Genomic DNA, 24,174 nt, shown 5'->3' with positions numbered 1-24,174 from the left:
CAGTTAACCTAATAGCACAGCTGGTAAAACACTAGGGGGTCTGGGTTAAAACCTTAGCTAGGTCATTAGTTTCCATCTTCCCCAAAGCTATTCACATTGAGAAGAGAAGCAGTCAGACAAATAAACAGTGAGGAAGCTGTAAGATAGATATTAATGCACAAAAGAAAATACTTTTAAAGAAAAACAAAAATAGTCCAGTGTTTTTTGTTAAAAGGAGTATTGATCCTTTGTGAAAAGGAGAAATACTGCAGTGATCTTTGCAGGAAGCACCAATTTTGCAAAGGTGATAATTTCCATAGCTGCTATTTCACATAATCGAAGAATCATCCTTTATTGAATGGGTGTGATGGTGGTTCTGTAGATATTAGCAGATGCCAACATGAAAATAAATTGTCCAGGTACCAAAGGGAAATTATGTGACCATTACCCTGGTCCAGGTAACTTCAGATGTTTTTAATGGCTCGCTGATGGCCTTGGAGAAGATGGCAAGGTTTTATGTAAGCTGAAAAAAAAAAAAAGCTCAATGTAGAAATCACATATGGGGTTTTTTTCATGGTTAATAGGGAAGGAATAAAGAAATTTCTCCTAAAAACTCTTCATGATCTTTAAAAAGTATAGGTTGTGATTAGAGAAAGAAATGGGAATTTAAAAATCTTTTTAGCTTTTTTTTATATGAGTAAAATGCTTGTTAGAGCCTATGAAGTAATTTGTCATAAGTCAGTGGTCTCAGTACTTTTTTTTTTTTTTTAATGCTACTACCCTTCAGTTGCCCAAGTTGCTTGTCAGCAGAAGTGTTCACTCATCATCAGGGAAATTAGGAAACATCTGGTTTATCTAATACCTAAGCATTGACTGTGTTGTTCTGCTGCTTGGGGCACATCTAACAAATTCATAGCAGAGCCATCCAAAGACACTGTTTCATGCAGTGCTGTAACTTAGCTGTGCTAAATATGGATCAGAATCCATGTGAAGTTGTTTTATTTATTGGTTTTTTTTGTGGTTTTTTTCCATGCCTATTAACTAGACAGGAATATTGAGTTTCATATGTGCTGTCACCAGTCCACCTGGGCATGTACTCATAGGGCTGTCTTCTGGAAAATAAGAATAAGATCTGAGGAATCTTGAATGTAAAGAAATATTGTGCTTGCTTGCTCTAGGAGCCAATTTTCTTATGCCACCCACATGGTTTCACTTGATTTACTCAGGTTGTATTCTGTTGTGCGGGTCAAATCTTCCCCAGTTTCTTCATTGCTGTTATTTGTATAATTTTTGTCTGCTTAGATTTTTTTCCCAGTATCTAAATCTCTCTCACTATGACCTTTTTAATGTGTATTTTAAGTAGCGCCTGAGGGAGGTACCATGCCTTTCTTTGCCTGTGCCAGAAAGTAGATTATGTCCAGGTAGTGCTGTCCCCCATAAGCAATAGCACAACACTATTTTTTTAGCTCCTACAGTCTGTAAGCCACTCAGCTCCAGGTTTGCCTACAATATTTGAAGATACTTGTTGCAGTCTGTGGAGACAACCCGTTTCCTTATTTAAGAGTCCTGGTATCTCTGGCTTATGCAAGAGTAACCAGTGCTTCCAATTAATGAAACACTGTTGGTGTGGGAATCTTGTTCTGTTGGATGTTTCTTCATAGTGCTCTGAGGTACTGACTGTGGATATGTTTAGCTGGGCAAAAGCCCAGACGTGGCTCACCAGTCCAGTGACTTCCTGAGCTGTCCCTGCCATCTGAGATGAGTGGGGTAGGGTGAATTTCAGTCTCACTGTGATCTTCCTAAGCATCCTGCTGTGCTAACAGGTTGCCAGATTTTATTAAATCCATTGCACAGAATATAGGTTTTTGTTTGTTTAACTTTACTCTGACACATCTGTCTCAGTGTTGTTTACCCATGGACAAGCTACATTTGGGAGTCGCCACTTTATATCTGTCTCAATTCTTATATATTCTCTGGTGAAAATCCAGAGATGGTGAATATAACCCTAATGGCTGTCTGAGGAGGGAAAGTCTGCCAAAGACTGTGTCATAGGCATGCAAACATTTGCTCATTTTTCTCAAGGGTACTGGCCAGTGTCTTGCTATCATACCAAGCATAGAAAGTTTGTGATTCCTTACACACAGAAGGTTTTCCCTTATAGGTAGTGAAGAATATCTCTCTTCTCATGTTTAATATTTTGAGCTGAATTGTAAGTAGAGAATTTTACATTATTTTTCTCTTAAGTATTTTATGGCTAGTCAATTCATCCAATCTGGTTCTGGTTTTCTTATCCTGTGACTTTCATAGTAGTAATCCAGTCTAGCCCCTTCTTTAGCCTTTTCCCTTGAACAAGGGACAGTTCCTTATTCCTTATTCCGAAAGGTTCCTCAGTTTTTTTGGTCCCATGCTCTGTTACTAAGCATGCCTCTCTAGAAAAAAATATAGCCTGATATATTTTTTCTTATATAACTTCTTTTTTACAAAATACTTTTTGCAGATTGTATCTTTTTATTTATCAAATATGTAATTTAACAATGATCTGCTAGCACCATAAACTCCGAAGTTTTCCTGAGATTAAAAGTGTTCCACATGGTTTCGGGTTTAATTCATTCATGAAAATCAATGCACTACTTCTGGCTAAATCAAAAGACCTCTCATTGACTGTGGGTTAAGTGTGTGCCAGTAGACAGTTGCTGTCCATCAGCTGATACAGAATTACTTGATACTTAGCAGTCACTTCCTTGTGTTTGAGTTCCTGCTTTCCTGGCAAGGTTTTTTTGTATTCAAGCCAAATATCGAAATACTCCATTTCAGATTTTATGGCAACATCCAGCACATTTGGTGGGGTTTTTTTTTTGTGGTTATTGCAAAAGAGATTGCTTTCTGCTAAACAGAAAGAAGAAAAATCTGCTGCCACCTGACTGTTTTTAAACCTTGCGTGTATGTTCTATTTGAACATGCAGACATATTTTATTACAGCTATGGTGTGCTGTTAATAGCATGTCACTGTTTAATTTACCACTAAAGAAATGCAAAGATGACTACAACTTTAAACTGGGCTTTAATAAAGACAGCCATTCTTTAGGTACTTAAATGTAGTATAAAAGAAAAAACTAAAAAGGCAGAGAATACTTCTGGCTGACTCACTTCATTCAGCTACACCTGAAATAGCTTATCCACTCAAGTGCTTTTTTTTCAGTAAGTGATCTCTTGTTGTGATGGCAAGTAAAGGGTCATCTGTACCTCTTCTATCACTAATATTCAGGGAAGGGAGTAGATTTGTTCACTGATGAGCATGTTTTTAAAATCTTAACTCGTAGCTGTTCCCTAGCAATTTATTTAGAAGACAAAAACCTGTCGCAGAGTTTGACATGTCAGATGGACTCTGGCTGCTTAATCACTCCCACTGCCTTTACTCCAGTGCAGCTCTAATGTAATCCTGCTTCCCTCCTTGACAAAAGCAAACTTTGTCTGAGATCTAATTTTCTGGAAAGAAAATTTATCTCCTTTTGTATCAGTTATAAAATGAAATTGAACACTATATAAAATCTCTGTAAATAGGGAAAAATGAATGTATGCCAGCTGCTCCCTTTCATTTCTGATAAAACTTCTAGAGTTGATGTTGTTTTCTCTTTATGATGCAAGAATGTTAACATCTTGACCAGGAACTCCTTTTCTCTCTGGGATATCTGAGCTCTGCAAATATTTGAAATACTTCAAATTCACTCACTGATCTCTGTGTTCACTGGGCTTTCACAGAAATAGATGAGGACAGACTCTTCTTTGTTGTAATGGAATACAGATCACAGTAAGGACCTGATTTTACCTTCTTCTCCATATCCCATCTATAGCTAAAATAATTGTTCTGCTCCCTGCAATGACGTTGGAGCATGTCCTATTTTTAGCATGAACTTATGCTTCAGTGTACCATACAGACCGTGACAGAAGATAATGTGGCACAGATAATCTTCCTGCATTTCAGGCTTCCTTTTTCTTTCAGTTGTTTGCTTGTCCATGCTCAAGAGAAGACAGCAAAGCCAATGTCATTTGAGAGGGATCTCACACCTTCTGTGATGCTGAAACTCATGTTCCACATTAAAAGCTGTTAGGGAGTCTGTTCCAATCTTGTGTTAATCAAAATTCCTGTAATCTAAGGCCAGAGCATAAGTTTGAGTGGTTTCACACAGTTATCTCTGCTGTTGAAAGACTGGCTTTTCCCAGTCCAGCTTTCAGGTTTTTTCCCAGCTTCCAGTTTTTTTGCAGTGGTTTTGGCTGATGTCTGTGAGCATTCCCTGAGCCATGGTCCAGGACATGTATAAAGTAGCATGAGGGACCACCCACAGGAGTCATACAGATAAGACTACCAGGACTGAATGGGAATGTATCTGGATGGACACAAGCATGCCACACCGATCTCCAGGCCAAGAAATGATCCTGATGTCTTTTACTTGTGACTGTTCACATGTTACACAGCCCATTCCACAGCATCTGAAAAGAATTAAAAGTTGCTTGAAGAAGAAGGCATTTGAGTGGTGCTTGAAGAAGTAGGCATTTGAGTGGAAGCATTTATTTCACTTACTATTCCTTCACTATTATTCCCTTCAGGAGTCCTGACAACAGCAGAGCTGACAAAAGCTGATGTTGCCCATGTTCTCTACTAGCCACTAATCCATGTTCTCCATTAAATTCAACAACCAGCAGTCCTTCTGCATCACCACTGGAAATCACTGCAGTTTGTACAAACTTTTCTTTGTGTCATCCATCCTTGTGGTGTTAAGTACTGCCTGCAATAATAACTGGGCTGAAAAACCTTTATCATTACACAATGTTTAGAAAGTTCTCTCGTATAGATTAAAAGGATCATGGTGATCAGAAAACCCTTGCTTCTGCACTAGATGCATAAGTAGCTTTAGTATCTTTATAAATAAAAACCTTAGTGTGTGTGACCTCTACAAGATTTTTCATTTCAATAGGTCCCATGAGTGTGATATATATGGTGTATGTGTGTTGAAAATGCAAGCATTTACAGACATATGATTGTATTTGGTTTCTAAATTAGTTACAGCACTGTCAGCAGAAGACATAGGCTTTGTAATAAGACTTGTGCACTGAGTGGAACTATTTTAAAAATTGAGGGGTCTGTTTCCAAATACATCTGAGAAGGTCACTCAAACTTCCCTTTGCAGAAGGGTAGGGTTCTCCAACCACTACAGGCCAGTTTCCAAGCTGCCATTTCATCCTTGATCATTGTCCATGACTTGTACCAGTGTGTGGTCAGGCTTCCTCTAGAGTGGGTGCCACACTGACTTTGCAGTTCAGGTGTGATCAAATCCTGTGTTGGGGGGCTTGCACAAAGATCAGGAGAACTCTGCTTGTAGCATGTAAGAACTGGGCACAAGGGGGTGCAGTTATCTAGTATCATCTAGGCTCCTGGTTTTTCTCCTTAAAACTTGCAGCATTGAGCTTGTCGCTCTGATGGAGTTCTAGTGGGTGGGTAAGTATGCTATATAGCAAAGTTTTATGGAGGGCTTAAAAAGTGTTTATGTGTGTCTGGACTCAAAGCCTGATCTCTGGTAAAGTGCACCATTCATCTCTACATCATGGATACTCTCTCCTTCATACAGTGCTTGGTCACCTGTGTATGTTCAGTGAGGACAACCTGCAGAAGGTGGGAAGATCATTGACCCGGTGTCACCTACCATGTCACTAACAGCAGCTCTAGTATAGGAAATGTACTCTGAGTTCAGGGTGTGCTTTTTGGGGCTGTGGTTCCCACAGAGAGCCTCTAAGCTGTCTAGTCATGGGATCTGTAGCATCTCAGTTTTATCAGTTAGGAGTTTGGTAATGTGTCTAAATGTGACTCAGAAAAAATTACCTCTCTTCATTAATGAGGCATCAAGTGTTTCGTCTGTGTGATGTTTGATGCTAACCAGTGGGAGACATCCTGGCCCTTTGGGAGAGTCATCCTTCTGCTTTCCTCTCCCTCCTCTCATGTGCTTCTTTCTGCCTTCACAGCTTATCTTTTCCTCTCTCCCTTTTTTTTTTTCTTTCTTTTTGTTTTTATTCCTGATCTTCCCTTCAGCAGCTTCTAGTTGTCCACTTACTGTCAGTGGATTTTGCTCTTACCTTAGCTCTGTTCCCTCCCTCACATAAGAAAAGGTATAATTAATGCTGGCAGGCGAGGTGTCTCTTGGCTTTCAACTTCACACCTCCCCACACGCATGCCACTAAAATTAATGGAGAGGGGCAGAAGCAGGCACCTTTTCTAAATAATATACCATCTCTCTGTGACCTCAAAGCCTGGGTGCCTGAACTAGTTGCAGGATGGGCTGAAACACTGAGTTGCTTGTGGATGGTGGCCAGCTGGGCAGCAGAGCATCGTGTCTCCTGCCACACTGTGCACCGTGGCAGTGGAGCAAATGCTGTCCTTCGACAGATACTAACTGCACTGAGAAGCACAAAGATGAAATTTAATATTCAGGCAGAACAGAAAAGAACGTGGATGTCCTCCAGCAGTAAAAAAAAAAAAAAAAATTGCTGTCTCCTCAGCACATCCTCTCCAACATTGAAAGCAGCACTAAAACCTTTCAGGGTAAAATGTTAGGAAACCAGCATTCCTGCATAGGCTTCTCATGGGCAGGATTGCAGGTTTTTTCCCAGTTCATGAAAACGTGTAAAACCCTGCCACAAATAATTCTTCTCCTATTTAATAGTCTTAGTTCTGTTCCTTTTGATGGAGCTTCTAGAGTTTATAGCATTTCTCTAGATCTCTTGCTGCAGTTTAAAAACCTAAAATTAAATTGGCATTCATTAATACATTTACAAAAGGGAAAAAGGAGAGAATGCAGTACAGATGTGTGAGGGACAGACTAGAAGAAGGACTTAAAGCACAAAAACATACCAAAAAGACCTTTTTTTTTTTGTCTGGTATGACTAGTCTTTATATGAAGGGAAATTTTAGTGCTGGAGAGTTGTTGAGTATTTACAGTGGATTTCTGTATGCTTTATTTCTATATTCATTTTGGTAGCAACATGTAATTTTTGAAGTTACAGTACTCCAATCAGAAGTAGTAAGTCAGATTCCCCGCTACTTACTAGGTAATGCAGATAGCTGCCTTTAATTTTTTTTCCTAAAGGTTGCTTTAATTTTAAAATCAGCAGCCATTTGTAACTAAGTAGGTCTGTCCTTATAGAAGTAAAAGGTTTTGAGCCTTGTGTACAGCTTGTGGTTGTTGATACATTTGTTTCTGTTGTGGGTTTGTGCATATCTTTAGTTTGACATTAAATAAAAAGGTGTTTTTTAATGTCAAAGGTTTCTTAAAGAGAGAACAGTTTCCTAAATGTTCATTTTTCCTTTGGCAATTCTTTTCTTTAGGTTTTATGGCAGGCATACAGAGGAACCCCCAAATGTCACAGTATGGACCTCAGCAAACTGGACCTTCCATGTCACCACACCCCTCACCTGGAGGCCAAGTACATCCTGGAATTGGTAGCTTTCAGCAGAGTAATTCAAGCGGTACTTATGGGCCTCAAATGAGCCAGTATGGACCACAAGGTAAAATGCTTGCTGGTAATATATATTTTAATTTTTATAAATATATTTGTAGAATATATGTTTATTGTGTATGTAGGTAGGTATGTAATTTCTCTAAGGAAAAAAACCGACACATATAAAACAAAACAACAGAACTCAAAAAACATTCACACAACACCTTTCCTAAAAGAAAAACCAAAACTGAACAAACAAAACTGTCATCCAGAGATGGAGCTGCACCTCTGTGGAAAAAGCTTTTTCTGTTAGTAACACCTTTCTCTGTATAAAAATAGTGACCTTAAAGTGGTCAAGGAAATGATGAATCTGTTGCATTGCCAGGGCCATTGTTCAGGAACCACATTTGACCAAGCATGGAATAAGGGTCACAACACCAGTCCCAAAATAGGACTTCTTTTCTTAGATGAAATCCCAAGGCCAGTCTGAAATTGCGTGGTGACTGTGAGGGTTTGAAGTCGTCTAACAAGCATAATAATACAGTGGCTACTGTGGGAATATAATGTTGAGCTCTGATGCCTACAGTTTGCGAATCTTAACTAAGTCGTCAGACTGAGTGGGACAGTTCCTTTTATTTTGCTTGTTTGACAGAATTGTTGGAGGACTAACACAAAAATAGAATACACGGTTTCTGCCATCGGACAACCTTGAACTTTTCTATTGTTTTGTCTTGAATGGATAACCTTTATGAAGTGTGCATCTGTTTAGAGGTTTAATGAAGTTAAGTCAAGCCACAGCCTGTATAAGGGGCAATATTTTCTAGAGGTACATAAAGAAGCTTTTCTATTTCAGCACTGCCTGCTTCATTGCTTGAAATCCTCAGCAAGGACTGAAGCCAGCAAAGGGAAATGCTCTAAGAACTTGATGGCTTGCCCATGATAGCAGGAATGCTTACTTTAGACTCCAGAATTTCTGAGAACTAGTTTTGATGTTTGTTTACAGGGAGTCGTGCTGCCCTGTGCAATGTCCTTTTCTGTTTAATCTCTGTGTAGTGTTTTTTGTAGTGTTCTGAACACAGGGCTACAAGCCAAGATTTCCCCGTTTCTAATTTTGGCTCTGCCTTTTTGCACCATCTTTCAACTTAGGCAAGTAGACTCATTTCTCTGCTTTGCTTTCCTTAACTGTAAAATGGGGCTAGTAATGCCTTATAGCCACGTGTGAAGATTAACTCCCTAACTCCAGTTGACTGGTGCTGTCCTTTTGTTCAGAAAGCATTCTGTGGTCGTAAAATGCTGTCCAAGTGCTTATTTTTATTTACACAGTGAGCAACTAGCTTAACTGGTAAAATTCCAGTGGATTTATGATGTGCTATCCTGACTTCCAGTTGTACTGCTGCTGCTGAGATTCCGAACCATGGGAATAGTGGGTGTCAAGTGCAGTAAAACATTGGCCATCTACACTGATTGAATGGAAGGGTTTTTGTACTAAATCAATGCATTTAAGTAACACGCCGAATACTACTTTCTTTTTTCCTTGAGTTCAGCAGTTCTTTTCCTCCCTCTGTAGATGAAAGTGCCTATGTAATGATTTTATGGGTCGCGGTCAGGAAGAAGCAGCTATTAAAAAGTGAACTTGAGGGGCAGGAAGAAAATGAGCATCACTGTCATTAGCAGGCTGTTTCAGAAGGATCTGGTGAATAGTGTGACGGATGAGAAGTGTGCTTTTCTGCCAGCTCGTGGAGAGTACCAGTGATTCTTTGCACTGGTCATCATAAAATTAGGGCCCTGCAGACTTTCAGTTCTACAGGTAACAGAGCAGAAGAATACTATGTTTTCCCCAGGCTAATGGGACCATTAATAAAATCTGGGGATTAAGATGGTGATAGTTCAAAGTAATGTATTTACCTGAATTTAAGTTTTTAATACCATTTTTCATTTTTAATGAAAGTAATCTGTGTTTGCAGCTCTTAACACAGCATCTTAAAATGCACAATTCTATGCCAGCCTTGATGAATATATAATAATCTTACCCCATTTTCTTTTTATTTCCAAGATAACAAGTATATTAAAATTACCTGGGCTGCAACTATTTAACTAAATTTATTTAACTAAATATTATTTAACTAAAACAATTCTCAAGGATTTTATTTGCTTTTCATGTTTTATTCAAATAGGCCAGCCTCAAGAATGTTGTTATGCGTGGGCTATGTTTTACAGGACTATTTGTATTTTTTGTATATGTGTCAAAGCTTTCTGTGACATTAAGTTCTCAGTTTGGATGCTAGATTTCCCTGTGTGCTGTCCTGAAAACAATTTCTTAAGGGTTGAGTCCTTTCTCTGCAGTGGAACTGCTCACCATAGTAAAGACTAAACCAGGAAGTTTGGATTGGAGGAATTAGACTCCAGTTCATGAGAGCAGAATGATACATTTCATGCATATGGCTGATTTATTTTCTTTTCATGTGTTTACATGACACTCAGATCTATAATAAGAGTAGAATATCTTTTCCCAGGAATCAGTTCTGTACTGGGGAGCTAGTCCAATCCTGTGAAATGGTTTCCTACAAAAGTAAAGAATGGCTGTGTGCCTCTGATACAACACAGAAGCATGCCATACAGAACATTACTTTTCATTTTGAATTAAATCCCAGCATTTTCCTGTCCCCAAAGATAAAAAAAAAAGCAGAGCAAGAATGGAAGTTGTTACTGAAAGAAACAGTCTCTTCGGTTTGTGTTTGGACAACATTTAGCTTGGGGGCTAATGAAGCTCTGGTCCATGACCCGAGCATCAAATTGCTGCCACAGCAAAATGTCCCTTAAATGTGCTCTGAAGAGGAGTCAGATACTGCAGTCAGTTGAGACTAGAGCAGAGAAGAACTTCCTGTGGCTCAGTAAAATGTGTCAGATATGTATCCTGTCTTCCTAACTTTTCCTGCTCGGTTCAGCAGTAAAACTGTTCTGTTCTGGTATAACACACTACTGAATATTTTTGAATCACCACATAATTTCACAGTAAGTCAACCCCCATTTTGTTTCTGTTAAAATAATAAGAATTGAGTATTTGTGCTTGGTAACCTTTCATGTTGGACTTGTTTCACAAAAGCACTTTGCAATCTAGCTCCCACTGTTTTTAATCCTAGATTTTAATTAGAGTGGTAGCATCTTACGGATGAGATGCCCTAAGTATCTTGAGCCTGGACTTCCAAATCCAGACCCACATATGCACCAACCTGTGGAGTTAAGACATAGGTATCAGCTGTATATACTTAAGTCCTCTAGGTAAAATAGTTTCAGAGGAATTCAAAAGAATACATTTAGTTTGATTGTACAAGAAAAACTTCATGAGTAAGTAGAAATGCAGAAATGTAAGTAGACATGCAGAAAATGCTAGAAGTACTTTAAGATCCTATTTTTAATACTGTGAAGCTGACCTATGTCTCTAAAGCATGGAGCAAAACTACAAATAGTTCTCATATCTCCCTCTTGTCAGCTTGCTTACAAATGGCAAGATATCAGGGCACTTTGTTCAGCAAACCTGGACAAAGTGGGCTAGAGTTTTAGCAGTAAGTATGAACATCTGTCTTTGGCAGGTCGTTAGTAGGGTTTTTACATTTATCTTCATTATACTTTTTTCTTTCTTTCTGATTTTGGTTACTGCTTTGATTTTTCTCATGCATTTGAAACGTCATCTCTGGGTACAATTCTACTCTGATGAGGGGGAACTGGAATCAAAAATCCCTCGGATTTGGAGGGGAGGAGTTGTTCAGTAGTGTTGTACAGCCGCTGTTGCCAGGCTGGTACCCACTTGAAAAGTGTAGGCTCTTGGACTTGGCTGCCTGACACGTCCAGCTGATGTGGGCTGGCCTAGCATCTGCTGCATTCATTGTGTTTAATGCTGCATCCATCTGTTTTCTGTCAAAGCCACTGCCAACAAATTACTAATCTATTAGAGAAACATGGAAATAAGATGGCACTCCTCATTCCTGGCAATTCCTCTTATATTTTGTTTGGCTTTTATTTTGCCTTTTTTTTTTTTCTTTTTTCTTTTTTTCTTTTTTTTTTCTTTTTGTGGTCTGGGAAAGGTGTAAGAATAGCTAGTACTTTAGTACTTTACGTATTGAGGAAATGCTTAGGGAAAACAACCTATGGAAAAAACTTCTTTTCCTTACTGAAAAGATACCACTTCCCGCGGCTCTTAGACGTGTATCCCTGGAGATAAATGATTAGGAGCTATTTTAACTGAGCCATATATTATTGTGGGGAAGATTCTACTGTTTTTAATGTGTTGTGCTTATTCTGAGGAAGCCAAAGCACGAGATATTTTTTTTCATTTTTGTCCTGATTCAAAACAGCAATATTATTTAGCATTGGTCTTTGCTTCTTCCAAACACACTGCTGAACCATACTTCATAGACCTTAACTGACAAAACAAATTGGCTTTATGTAAATTGGACTGACAGTAGTTTCCAGTGATTATGGATATCAGGTCTGCTGTCTAAGGAGGGAATTTGCTTCACTGTGGGAAGCAGTGTTACTAATAGCATGTACATAAAATGTGTTAACTGGCTGTGCATAATCTTTGAATGCACATATACACCATCGAGCTGCACAGCGTCTTTTTTGCACAAAGCAACTGGAAAACCAGAGCAACGTTTTTTTTTAGAGTTACATGTTAAACCTTTAGCACTAAGCAGAGCAGTATGAAAGTACTGAACCCTTCAGTTCGTGGCCACTAATGTTGGATCAGAACTGTGGCTTGAGCAGGTCTTGGCAACCAAAACAGTAGCTAGAGGCTTGAACAGAAAATAGTCAGCTGCCAGCAGCTGAGCCTAAAGGAGGAGGAGAAGTGACAGGGCAATCTGAAGTCAGCATAAAGCTGAATCTGAAGCCTTTCATCTCTGTTGAAACACGTACTCAGGATCCTTCTGTCAAGACCCCCAGGCAGAAACTTGGTTTCTAAAACATAAGAGAATTGTTGCTCCATCTCCTTGAGAAGCGTAAGTCTCGCACGTTCTTACAGAGAAGAACTTGTAGCAGAGTGAGTCAGTTACCAGGTGGGGAGGAGGGGAGGATTAGCCAAAGCACAGCAGCAGGAGCAAATGAATTAATTATGTGTGCATTCAAATGATGGATGAATGTAGTTATTTTAAATACAAACAGGAGTTGCATGCCACCGACTCCTCTGCCTGGTAGCTGAGGCCTGAGGAGAGTCGTGGCTGATCTCCACGTTCAGAGGAAGAGTCCAAGGGCTGCTGCCTTTGAACGAGCGTGGGAATATCTGAGAGCAGTCAGGAAACTCTGCTCTGTGGCATCCCACAGGGAGGGAACGGGTCGTGTTTCCACTAATCTGGATGAGATGGAAATAAAGACAAGTCAAAACTGATGACTGAAGTAGTGTAATGTGATCTGTTTCCTAAAATACTTTTCTGTCATATTCCTGCTTTTTTTCCCTCTCTTTCTCAGGCTGCTTGGGTTTGCTTCTGTAGCACTGGATGCTATACACTCAGTTTTTCTCGAGCTTTCAGCACGATAGGAAAATTGACACCCAAATGAGTTAAGCTGCTGCAAGTGGAGCAGTTTTCTCCAGTGACAACCTTCATGCCATCCTTCAGAAGGCACCTGTTTATATTAGCCTCCTTGTAGTACTGCTTTTTCCAGAGAAGGTGCACTGTAAGCTACCACCCCTTCTGCTGGCACAGGCAACTCTGAACTTAGCAGGAAGGCAAGGTAGGGCAGGAGGAAGCAGGACTGTTTCTCAAGGCCCAGCAGCCATCCTCACCAGTCTCTGCCAAAGCATTTCTGACATAAATGGTAAGGAGCAAGAAGATGGTGAGAATAGCCTGTTGCTGCAATTACAGGAGAATGAAGAATGAGAACATGAAATTACAAAAATAAGATTCTCCCTTGAGCTTATGTAATGGATTTCTTACATGCCACATAGGTCTTCACTGCATAAGATGGTTTTGTGTTTTGTTGTTAACCCTCTGGAGGCTGTACTTCTCTGTATTTGCTGTTATCCCATGACATATATTAGGCAGAAAATGTTTGAGGATACATGGGAATGAGGTTCACAGGATCATTCAGTTTGGAAGGGTGCTCGAGAGTTGTTTTTAGTTGACTTTGTATTTAAATCGGGGTCAGATGTAAGATCAAAGCAGGTTACTTGTGGCTTTATCCAACTGGGTCTTGAAAACTTCCAAGGAGGGAGTCTGCGTAACCTCCTTGGGCAGCTTGTTCCACTGCCTGTCTGTCCTCACGGGGAAAAAGTTGCTCTGACTTTGAGGCCAGCATGATTCACTTTACTTGCAACATGTGTACATTCTGCAGCTGCTGACTTCCTAAATAGGAATATTATCTCGAAAGTTTAATGCTTTTCTCTGTGCTTTTTATCATTTTGTGCAGGAAACTACTCCAGACCACCGACGTACAGTGGCGTGCCCAACACAAGTTACAGTGGCCCAGGCCCTGGCATGGGTATAAATGCCAACAGCCAGATGCATGGGCAGGGGCCAAGCCAGCCTTGTGGTACCATGCCCCTGGGACGGATGCCATCAGCTGGGATGCAGAGCAGACCATTTCCTGGAAACATGAGCAGTATGACCCCCAATTCTCCTGGCATGGCTCAGCAGGGAGGCCCTGGGATGGGCCCACCCATGCCAACTGTGAACCGTAAGGCACAGGAGGCGGCTGCTGCAGTGATGCAGGCTGCTGCAAACTCCGCTCAGAGCAGGTACGCATCCAGGTGAAAAGAGTTTAAACCAGGAGGAATTATTTTCTTGTAATTTCTGAATCATATATATATTTCTGAAGCATATATATATATGCTACTATATATATGTGTGTGTGTATGTATATGCATACATGTTCTGTCTGTGCCCTTACCTCTGGGATAAGATGGCATGTGGGAAGAATATTTTGCTTAAACTTTAGGCGGCATCATGTTACCATGTGTTTGAATTATCTTCTGAAGAAGCAGCTGTGACAATGGAGATGATGGCCACTTCCAATTTGGTTCTTGGTACTGTAGGCTTTAGGAAAACCCACAGGGTTGCAGTGACATTACACATCAAAAACAGGCCTTCAGCAACTTAAAATTGTTTAGCTGGATGTATGTTTTTTAGCTCTGTTGGAGAGGCAGACAGCATGTCCTTGACAGCTTGCCTCTGCCAGAGAGTAAGGAAGATGCCCATCAACTCCTGCATTTACAGCCCACGTTGTCATCAACAGTGCTGATGGCTGCTCTCTTCACAGGCATGCAGAAGGGGAGAGGAGGGTAGACTGAGGGAAGCAGCTGGGGGAGAAAGGCAGAAGGAGGCATTAAAGCAATCTGTAGTTATCTGGAGCTCATAACTGCCTCTTACGCATCCTTAAGAGACAACAGGCAAACAGGATTGTAGAGGTTGGAGCCATCATCTGTCTTCTTCTCTTTAGGCAGCATAACTGCATGTTGCCATTTGTGCATGGATTTGGGCAAAGCACTTTTCTGTCCATGGTTATTCTGAAGATGCCTGAGTACTTGGCAATGAAATTGTATTTTCTGGGAAAATTTTCACATTAAGTAGTTTCCACATTTCCCTACACTCAAATAACTCCTGGTGTAGTTATTATCTTTACCTGTTACAAGAAGTTCCATTACATTTGAGAATTACACAAAGCTGGTTGCTCTGTTCTGGTGGGCATATTTATGTGTGTGTATTAAGCATCTTGCATGTATTTATGCATATGCATACACAGATGAACGTATAGGGATACAGGTATTTATAATTCACAACCAGCGTTGGTGGACACTAGATTTGCTCTAATTGCAAGACAAAATCTAAAACTAGAAATCGCTCCTCTGTTCCTCTATCTGTTGCTTTCTTGTTTTGCAAGTTTGGAGGGCAGGTGTATTCTAGTGCTAAGCAGTTGCAAACTTTTAAAACAATAACAATAAATTTAGTGTACTTTGTGCTCTTGTTCAGTAAAATTGTACCACTCTCCCTTGAAATAGGCCATATTCCAGCAGATATCTGTGAACCAGCAGTCTCTTGCTTGTGTTGGTTGTTTTAAAAGACCTGTCTGGTAGGATTTATGAAAATCTGCTTCTGTCTGTCTGGTTTAGGGTGTAAGCTGATAGGTCAGGCACGAAGGAATAAATGGGCCATTAGTGAAGCTGCAAGAACACTTTATAATCATGTAACGAAAGGAAAAACTCTCTTTGATAGTCTTTACAGCATACAGCAAGAATAGACTTGCCTGGGCAAAACTGTACCATATCAGAGCCTTTCCCTCATATACTGCCCATTCTGGTGTAGCAGTACCCTATGGAAGGGCTGAGCAGACTCTCTGTTGCAAATACTGACAAAAGGACTATTTATGAACTTAAAATGAGCAAAACCTATTACACCTCTGATGCCAGGGGATTGCAAGCACACTGTTTTCCTCTTTGATCTCAAGTCCACTGTGGGGGAGAAAGTGTATGGCTTTTGGCTATTTCTCCAACTCTTCCATACTTGTACATGGCAGGAATGTACTTGACAGTGATTCCTATTTGTGTTACAGAGCAAATCCAAAGAGGCTGTTGTTTTATTCAGCTTTAGGCCGCCATATATTATGTCATCTGCTTATTCCAGCCACTCTGTGGCTGGGGGGTGCCCTGTGTTTTCTGCAGAACATCCCAACTGTGGTAATGCTCAGGGTTCCTTGATGCACCATCCTGACTGGTATGGGTAGGTAGCAGTTTAAACTGGACTTGGTGTGAGACCTTGGCAGCTTTTTTTAATGTTTGTGAACATGCCATGAGGCTGCTGAAGAAATATGAAAATCATGTGAAAGATGCTCAAATACTTGCATCATCAAGGAGATTCTAGTTTTTTATTTTCTTTTTACTAACACCACTGTGACAGTATGATGCAGATTTCCATGTCACTCGCTCACACACTGGCATAGCTTTTGGCATGGCTATTTTCTTGTACCTGAGAAGGAAAGGAAGAAACTTATTACCAAGGAGGAATGAAATCCCTCATCCCCCTGACCCAGGCGTCATCTTTCTCCCGTCTCTGTTAGTGTTCTTGTCTCACGGCAGTGCTGTGTAACACCATTTTCTTGAGTTGTTGGTGGTATTGTCATAGCTGCCTGGGTGGTTAGCTGCAGCCCCCTAAACTATGATCCCCTTGGGACAGGTGGTGTACTGCAAGAGTGATGACAGGGCTTTATAGTGGGATTTGCAAGAAAGTTTTATTACACTGTAATTAAGCATGGGTTTGAAAAATCTCAACTAGTGACTAGAACAAATTTTAGGAGCACTATGAATCCAGTGCAAAACGTTCATCTGAAATGAAGCTACTGTTCTCTCACCATAGCCCTTCCCACTGTGATTTCTGTAACCATATCATAACTTAAAGGACCAGGAGAGAGTATCTACACTAGGTCTCAGACTGTGACTCACTCACAGCCAGGTCTGAGCACCTGAGGTTGAAGTTTCATGGATTTGCCTACCATCATGTTATTTCACTTGTAACCTCAGTAGGATATCAGTAACACCAACATTACTGCTGCCTTCATAATGATAAACAAGTTGTAATTACCAGTTTTCTGTAGCAGTTTTTGGTTGATTGGTTTTTTCCTTAATAACATCATTCATGTATGTGCATATGAAAAAAACCAAAAAAAGCAAAACAAAAAACAAAAGCAAAACAAAAACACAAGCCTACTGGTTCTCCTGTTCAAAAGCAAAAAAGCAAAATGGGAGAGCACTTGCACCATACTATTTCATCTAACTGGAAAGACATCCACTGTTTTATGCCAAAGGGCATCAGTGGTGTCCAGCCTTTTTCCTTTAATCCCTTTAGTTTATAAGATTTGGCTGTGGTATTGAAAACTGTTGGATTTTTATTACTGTAAAACACACCCCTCTATGTACAATTAAGAAGAAAATTAAATTATTGTGTCAGAGTCATGGTTACACAGCTGTATTTCTGTACAAATTAGTTGTGATCCTCTTCAAGGTCAACTTGTTGACTCATTAGCCAAGTATCAAGGGGGGAGAGAAATTTATCTTCAGCTGTTAATCCACAGGATCCATCCTTCACCAGCTCAGGGGTCTCATTTAGACATAGCAAACTGGTTTGCCTCTGTCTTGCCAAGCAGCTATCGAAAATGAATTTAAATGACATGCATTAGAATGAAATAACTTCCACTGGGGCAGAAAAATCAATGTTTGTTACCCAGGACTGAATGATCAAGATCTGAGTGCTGGCCAGTTGTACCTAGGTATCATCTTAATTGCAGACCACCACCCTTTTAATTAGAAAAGATTAAAAAATCATATAAATAAAAGAAGTGGCTGTGAAAGATAGTAGGTTTACACCATTTCAGTTAGCCTTTGACCTCACCTTGAGGCCTGCTCTATGTTAATGGTAGATGTGCTAGTCTGTGTTACACATGCAGGCGAATGTTTCCCAGATGGTATCTAGCATGTCAGGCTAAAGAAAAGAAAGGTGTTTTTCAGACCTCTTTATTGAACTGGCACTATCTGTGGTTTCACACTACCCAGGATTTTTAAGCTTGCTCTGGGTAACAGTTTACACCAGGCAATGCTAAATAACTCTCCAATGCCCTCTGTAGTAATTCCCCTTATTTTTAGGAAGGCAGTGTGAAGGAACTGTAAAAGAGTGTTTTCCTTTTTATTTCTGTCTTGGTCTCAACACGCCTATTGACTGGTAAGGACTGTGTTTTGGAGACCTAATATATCCACTGAATTGCAGGGAAAGACTTCTCATAACTTAGGTTTGTGTTTGCAAAAAACCCAAGGACTTATTCTACTGCTGGAGCTTTGAACCCAGTAGAGGCCTCGGAAGGACCAGGTGGCTCAAAAAAAAAAAAAAAAAAAAAAAAAAAAAAAGGAAAAAAAGTCGGTATCACTCTGTAGTTCTTACAACAACGCATGTATTTATTTATAGTAGTAGGTAAGTATTACGAGTCTATGCAGATGTGCAACACAGAAAGCCTTCAGTAAAAGCTAACAGTTTTAAGAGAATAATATAAGCATTTTTCCCTGTTGATGTGAAAGGCAGTGAATTTAGCTTCTGTTGGCTGGTATCTTCTAGTACCAGCCCATTTTTGAGTTCTCAGTTTGTTGATGCCCAACTTAAAACTTTTCAGGACTATGTGTTGTACAGTCTTTGTGAGCTTTTGTTTCCTACAGTAAGTACCCAGTACACACTTCTGAAAACTGATTAATAGATTGACTCCTGAAGTCAACAGGCATTTTTGGAGCTAGGTATGTGTCATTATGTGTCATCAACAGCATCGTTTTTTTTATCAGTGAGTGCCATTCTGAGCATGTCTTAACCATTGAAAGTGTCACTGAAGTATATGGAAAAGTAAAAACATAGTTGCAGATATGCTGGTTTACATACTGTTAGCAGTGTGGTCTTAGGAAAACATAATTCAGTACTAGCTGGCTGTAAATAAACATCTAACTGCATGTTAAAATGAGCCTCTTGCTGGTACAGCTACAGTTATCAATACTTGAACTGATAACTGTAAAATGAGTTTTGATGTGCCTACATGAGGAGCAGTCTATCTTTGAAGGCAGAATGTTTGACCTCAGTGTACTGTACTTTAACATGATTCTCAGGATGGCATGTTGCAGTTTTGTAAATTAAAGCAATTTTTTGACAGTTTGATTGAATTTAGAATTGAGCATCATTGATTCTAGAGGATATAATTTAGACTATATACTAGTTTATTAAGGATATTACTGAGGAATTGGGATCCAGCTTATCTATTTGCAAGCTCAGACCATTCTCAGTCCTGGTCACTGGGCTGCTAAATTGAGGTGGATATTTACATTATTGTCTGCTGCTCCCCATGCCACCTGAGAAGTGGTGCTCAGTCTCTATAGTAATGTGTGGTGTTGCATTGCTTTAACACAATTTTAGGCATTCTAGAATGTGATTCTGGTTCTAAACTGCTTAGCACTGGTTAGATAGTACAGCCTTATTGTGATGAGGTCAGAAGAATTTAGGTAAATTTTCATTCTGTTCTAAAACTGACCTATAAAAGCTGCACTGATTCTAGAGAATTTCTGTTGTGCAGAGAAACAATTAGAAGTAGGGTAAATGAATTTAAAATGTGCATTCTGTTTTCCTTTAAGTCTCTGTGTGTGCTTACATGCATGCTTGCACACATGCAGGCAGACTAACTTTCCATCAGCATTTCTCTCCTGCTATGTATGTATAATTCATAGTCCATGTCGCTGGTGCCAGCAAAGCACTTTTTCCATGCTGTTTTCTCCAACAGCAGGGTAATGCAGCACTACAGATGGACTAGAAAGTACTGGTGAGGAAATATAGTAATGGACATGGTGCATTAAAATGTCACAAGCAAAAAGAACGAGGTGGAAATGGAGAATAAATTTTTTTAAAAGAATAATAATATAAATACAAACTAGAACTCTTTTCGATGTTTTACATCCTAGCCTGTCAATCTCTATGCAGTATTTTCCAGTCAGGCCCTTTTAAGCTTGAAACTTGAGTTTAAATTTCTGATTGTGATTTTAAAAGCTGTAGTTAGGTAGCTGGAAGACTTGAAGCACTACAGTAAAACTTGCAGTCTTTTAATCCCTGGAGAGAGTATATATTTTCCATTGTTTTCCCTTTTCCCCTTAAGCTTGGAGGTGCTGTTCTTCTCTGCTGGGAAGTGCAGTGGAGTGCAGGAAGGTTAAGTACCCATTCAAGTTTCTTTGCTTATTCAAACCAGGCTACTTCTAGATGAAAGGCTGCCAACTGTGAAATCCCCAAAGTAAACTAGGCTAAGATAGGACTGGTAGCCATAATTGGAGCCAGTGCCTGGGTACATTATCTGTTGCCTTTGAAATAAGCCCCTAGCAGAAAGGCTCTTACTGCTGGGTCTTTTATTTAACATTCAGTCACAGGGAAATAGTTACTCCTGTTCAAATTCAGGCCATTCACAATTCTCCATTCTCGAGGTGTCTGGTCTTTTTCCTTCTACCCTGATCCTCCAGACATTCCTAGATTTCAGCTTTCCTTTAGGGATCCTGATGGATCACCCTGAAATGTGATGCACTTTGTGTTTTGCTAGTGTTCTTCGAATATCCAGGTGGTCCAAGATACTACGTTTAGCTTCCAGAATAATAAAAGAAGTCCACATACAGTTTCAGCTGGATGAAGTGTTACTGCTTTTTGACTTAAATGACTGTGTAGTGTTTTGCTGAACCCCAAATAGTTGCCCTGCTTGCTGCACTTGAGGCTGGTAGCATTTCAGTAATGGGTGGAATTTTTTCTCTCTGCGTCAAGTTTCTGTGATTTGAGGGGTTAAAATCCAAATATTAATGCTTACTCTAGCTATAATTTCTCAGGGAACTATTAACTAGTACTGATGTATTTTGATATAAAGGACCCATGCCTCTTCCCACTTCTTGAGAAATAGTAGTTTATATTAAGCTGATTTTTTGAGAGGGCATTTCCTTTCCTCATGCTTCACTTTTCAAAGCAGAACCATATTTGGCTTTTTTCTACAATGTGTTAGGAGGGGTGAAGTGCAACTTAGCCTCTATGTATTTATTATAGTAAAGGGAGAGGAGCTGGAAATCACACTTTTCTGATTATGTTTTTTTAAATGGAGATGCATTTCAAAGATCAGCTCAAAATTGCTGATGAAATCATAAAAGGATTGGAAGAAACTTTGCATGCTGAGCTAACAAAAGCCATTTCTTGTGGGAGACTAAGAGAGATACATTTTTATCTGGAATTTTGTTTCACTAAAAGGTAAATCCATCATTTTGGAGCCCTGGATGTCACCATGCTGCAGAGCTTGTGCAGGCAACCAGTGATTTGGGGAGGCACTTTTTTCTTTTTTGGTTACTCATCAATCAAGTAGACTGCTGTATGCTGTTCGTGCCATTTGAGATTAACCACAGACCTCAAGAGTGCTACTCCTTCCCTGCTTCAGAGAGTAGCCATTCTTAAATTGTGAAAGCTGGAGTATTTTGGAAAGGAAAGGTGATTTTCAGTCATGAATGAGAATTTTCATTCATCTTGGAGACACTTCTAATGTGATTATTATTGTGTCGGGATAATTTTTTAGCATGATTTGATTATTTTGGAGATCTGTTGCACTCAACAGAAGTACTAATTATTTTGAAACAAAGCTGCAGTGTAGTTTATTGACAATCTGCCTCAGCGTCGGATGTTACGTAGAAATTTTGTATCTCAAAAGGTGATCTTTAAAGCATTAATAATACAGTACTTCCTTAATTGTTATTCTGTACAAGTGAAAAAGGGGAGGACTTCAGATTGTGTATGCCTTCTCAGGTAGTATGAAATGTTTCAGATGAGAAAACTGGATTTTCACACTGTCTGTCTCTTTGCCTAATAGCCAGAAGATCTACTATTTTAAATCACAGCACTAGTCAGAAAAACAAAACAAATCAGGAGAATTGCCATCTGCTTAATGGGACTCCTGAAGAAAGCAGATTCCCTGACTGCTCTGACTCTCTGACTGCTCTGTGTGATCTGGCACATGCATTGTGCAAGTACAAGACTGTGATTGAGCAGCCTAAGATTTTTGTGACAGAAAGAGAGAGGAATAAAAAATGGTAGGAAGATTTCAGGCTTTAAAGCAGTTTTTTTAAGGATAGTTGAGAGAAAATTAAACAATTTTAGCAGTGCTTCCTGGTGAAATATGAGAAATAATGCTTGCAAGAATATTTGGGGAGGGACTTTTTAGGATGTCAGGTAGTGACAGGACTAGGGGGACAAAGGTTTCAAACTAGGGGAGGGTAGATTTAGATTGGATGTTAGGAAGAAGTTCTTCACCATGAGAGTGGTGAGACAGTGGAACAGGTTGCCCAGAGGGGTGGTGGAAGGCCCATCCCTGAAAGTTTTTAAAGACAGCGCTCTGAGTAACCTGATTTAGTGGGAGGTGTTCCTGCCCCTATCAGGGTGGTTGGAAATAGATGATCCCTTCCAACCTTGAAAATTCTATGATTCTAAGAATGGGAAGAACCCTTCACTGTATTGATCAAGTTCAGATGGGAGCCTTGTTTCTAACTAGACTTCCAAGTAACCTTTTAAGTATTATATTAAATAGTAACATAACAGGAATGAGATGTTTTTACTGATGACCAGCAGCCTCACTGACACATTAGATAGCTGTTACAGTTGCCACAGTAGGTTTCAGGCACCCTCTGAGCCAAAGATGAAGAAAGCCAGCTGAAACCATGCTGACATATGCACCACATTGCTCTTGTGAAACTGTCTGGGTTGCCAAAGTGACGAGACTCATGGTAATTGTGGTAGTAATAATATTGATAAACATGTAACAGCTCCAGGCTATTGGGCAAAGCTAGGTAAGTGAAAATGTGTCTGTTGGGAAACCCCTTTGGAGAACTTCCTCACCATGCTTGCTGCAGATGCTGTTGCATTCAGTGTGCTGTCAGCCAGATGACATTTTACTGTGAAAAGATACACTGAAGAGCTGGCATGAAACGATCAGGATTTTATTAGATTTTCAGTCGGTTGCCAGCACACTGAGCTCCGTGGAGCTGCAGTGGTGCTCAGAAATGGTGTGAGGACAAGACTGAACATGGTAAGAACGTGGTGAGAGGTGGCAGGAGGTCTGCATGCCCAGGTGGGTGAGGAGGGAACACATGGGTCAAGCCTCTCCAGAGGCAGTGCCCCACTGGAAGAAATTGAATTAATGAAACAGGCAGTGTGTCCTTAGTTCCTGCAGCTTTTCAGCACCACGCTTTGGTGACCTCCTGGCTGTTCAAGTGCTGGGAACAGCCTCTTACCCACTTTAGAGAAATCAGTCTGGGAGAGAGTTCATAGGGCCTTCCGACTTCTTATATAGCTATTTTTAAACATGCACAAAAATAGAAGGTGCATAGTGAGAGAGTCATATGAGTCATTCCCATTTTGCTATCGAGTCACACCAGGATAAATCACCCTTCTTGGCATTCTGGTTCAGATTGATGCATCATGCCATACAGGACAGATTTCTTTTTTCTCTACAAACCCAGTTCAAGCATGCTCCTGCTTGCCAGGCTGACTGCAGCAGCCCTCTTTTGTTTATTACTACTCTGCTTAGATATTTTGTCTGATGGGGACAGTGTATACAAGCTGCTGCCCTTGGAGCTCCTGTTTAAGTCCACATTGTCAGGAAGGTGGACAGAGGTCGCTAAGAGCAGAGTTTTGATGGGACTACCAGCCAGTTGACTTGGCGGGCTAGTTCTGTGTTATATTGTATTCATGCAGTTCATACTGCACTGAGTACAAAGGGCTTAATTTGTTCTTATGCAAATAAATTCAAATTCGGAGAGCTTGCTGCAGTTGTATGAATGCTGAGCAGTAAAGGCATTTCAGGAAGTCCCTGTGGGTTTGGAGACTGGTGACAAAATGCAGACCAAAAAAAAAAAAACTTTGCTTAACACAAAAGGAGATTTATAAAAACATTTAATAGCTGCAACCTAAAAAACAAGCAAAGAAGAAACCAAAAAACAAACCAAAAAATGCAAAAACAAACAAAAAAAAAGCCTACTATATTTTTTTTCTGCAGGCGTGTGCGATGTTCTCCTCACTATATTCAACTACTTTATTATTCTTCTGGCCATAGTTTGGATCGTTATTAATCTTTGATCTCTTCCTTAGTTTTTGCTACCTGTAAAATAGGATAGGGAGCGTTATTTTAATCTCAGCATGA

At 40.0% G+C, this 24,174-nt stretch overlaps 1 protein-coding gene across 6 annotated transcripts in view; it reads left to right on the top strand.

Annotated features, from left to right (window-relative positions):
• ARID1B (AT-rich interaction domain 1B) overlaps positions 1 to 24,174 on the top strand; it is a 330,726-nt gene that overhangs the window by 254,341 nt on the left and 52,211 nt on the right. For all 6 annotated transcript variants that reach the window (XM_030448695.1, XM_030448697.1, XM_030448698.1 and 3 more), the window contains 2 exons: positions 7,355 to 7,534; positions 13,870 to 14,197. In XM_030448695.1, the coding sequence (XP_030304555.1) occupies positions 7,355 to 7,534; positions 13,870 to 14,197 (508 nt within the window). The remainder of the gene's footprint in view (positions 1 to 7,354; positions 7,535 to 13,869; positions 14,198 to 24,174) is intronic.

The sequence above is a fragment of the Calypte anna genome, chromosome 3, assembly GCF_003957555.1.
Source record: "Calypte anna isolate BGI_N300 chromosome 3, bCalAnn1_v1.p, whole genome shotgun sequence".
In the NCBI taxonomy this organism is placed as follows: domain Eukaryota; kingdom Metazoa; phylum Chordata; class Aves; order Apodiformes; family Trochilidae; genus Calypte; species Calypte anna.
This window is presented reverse-complemented; position numbering and strand designations above follow the sequence as displayed.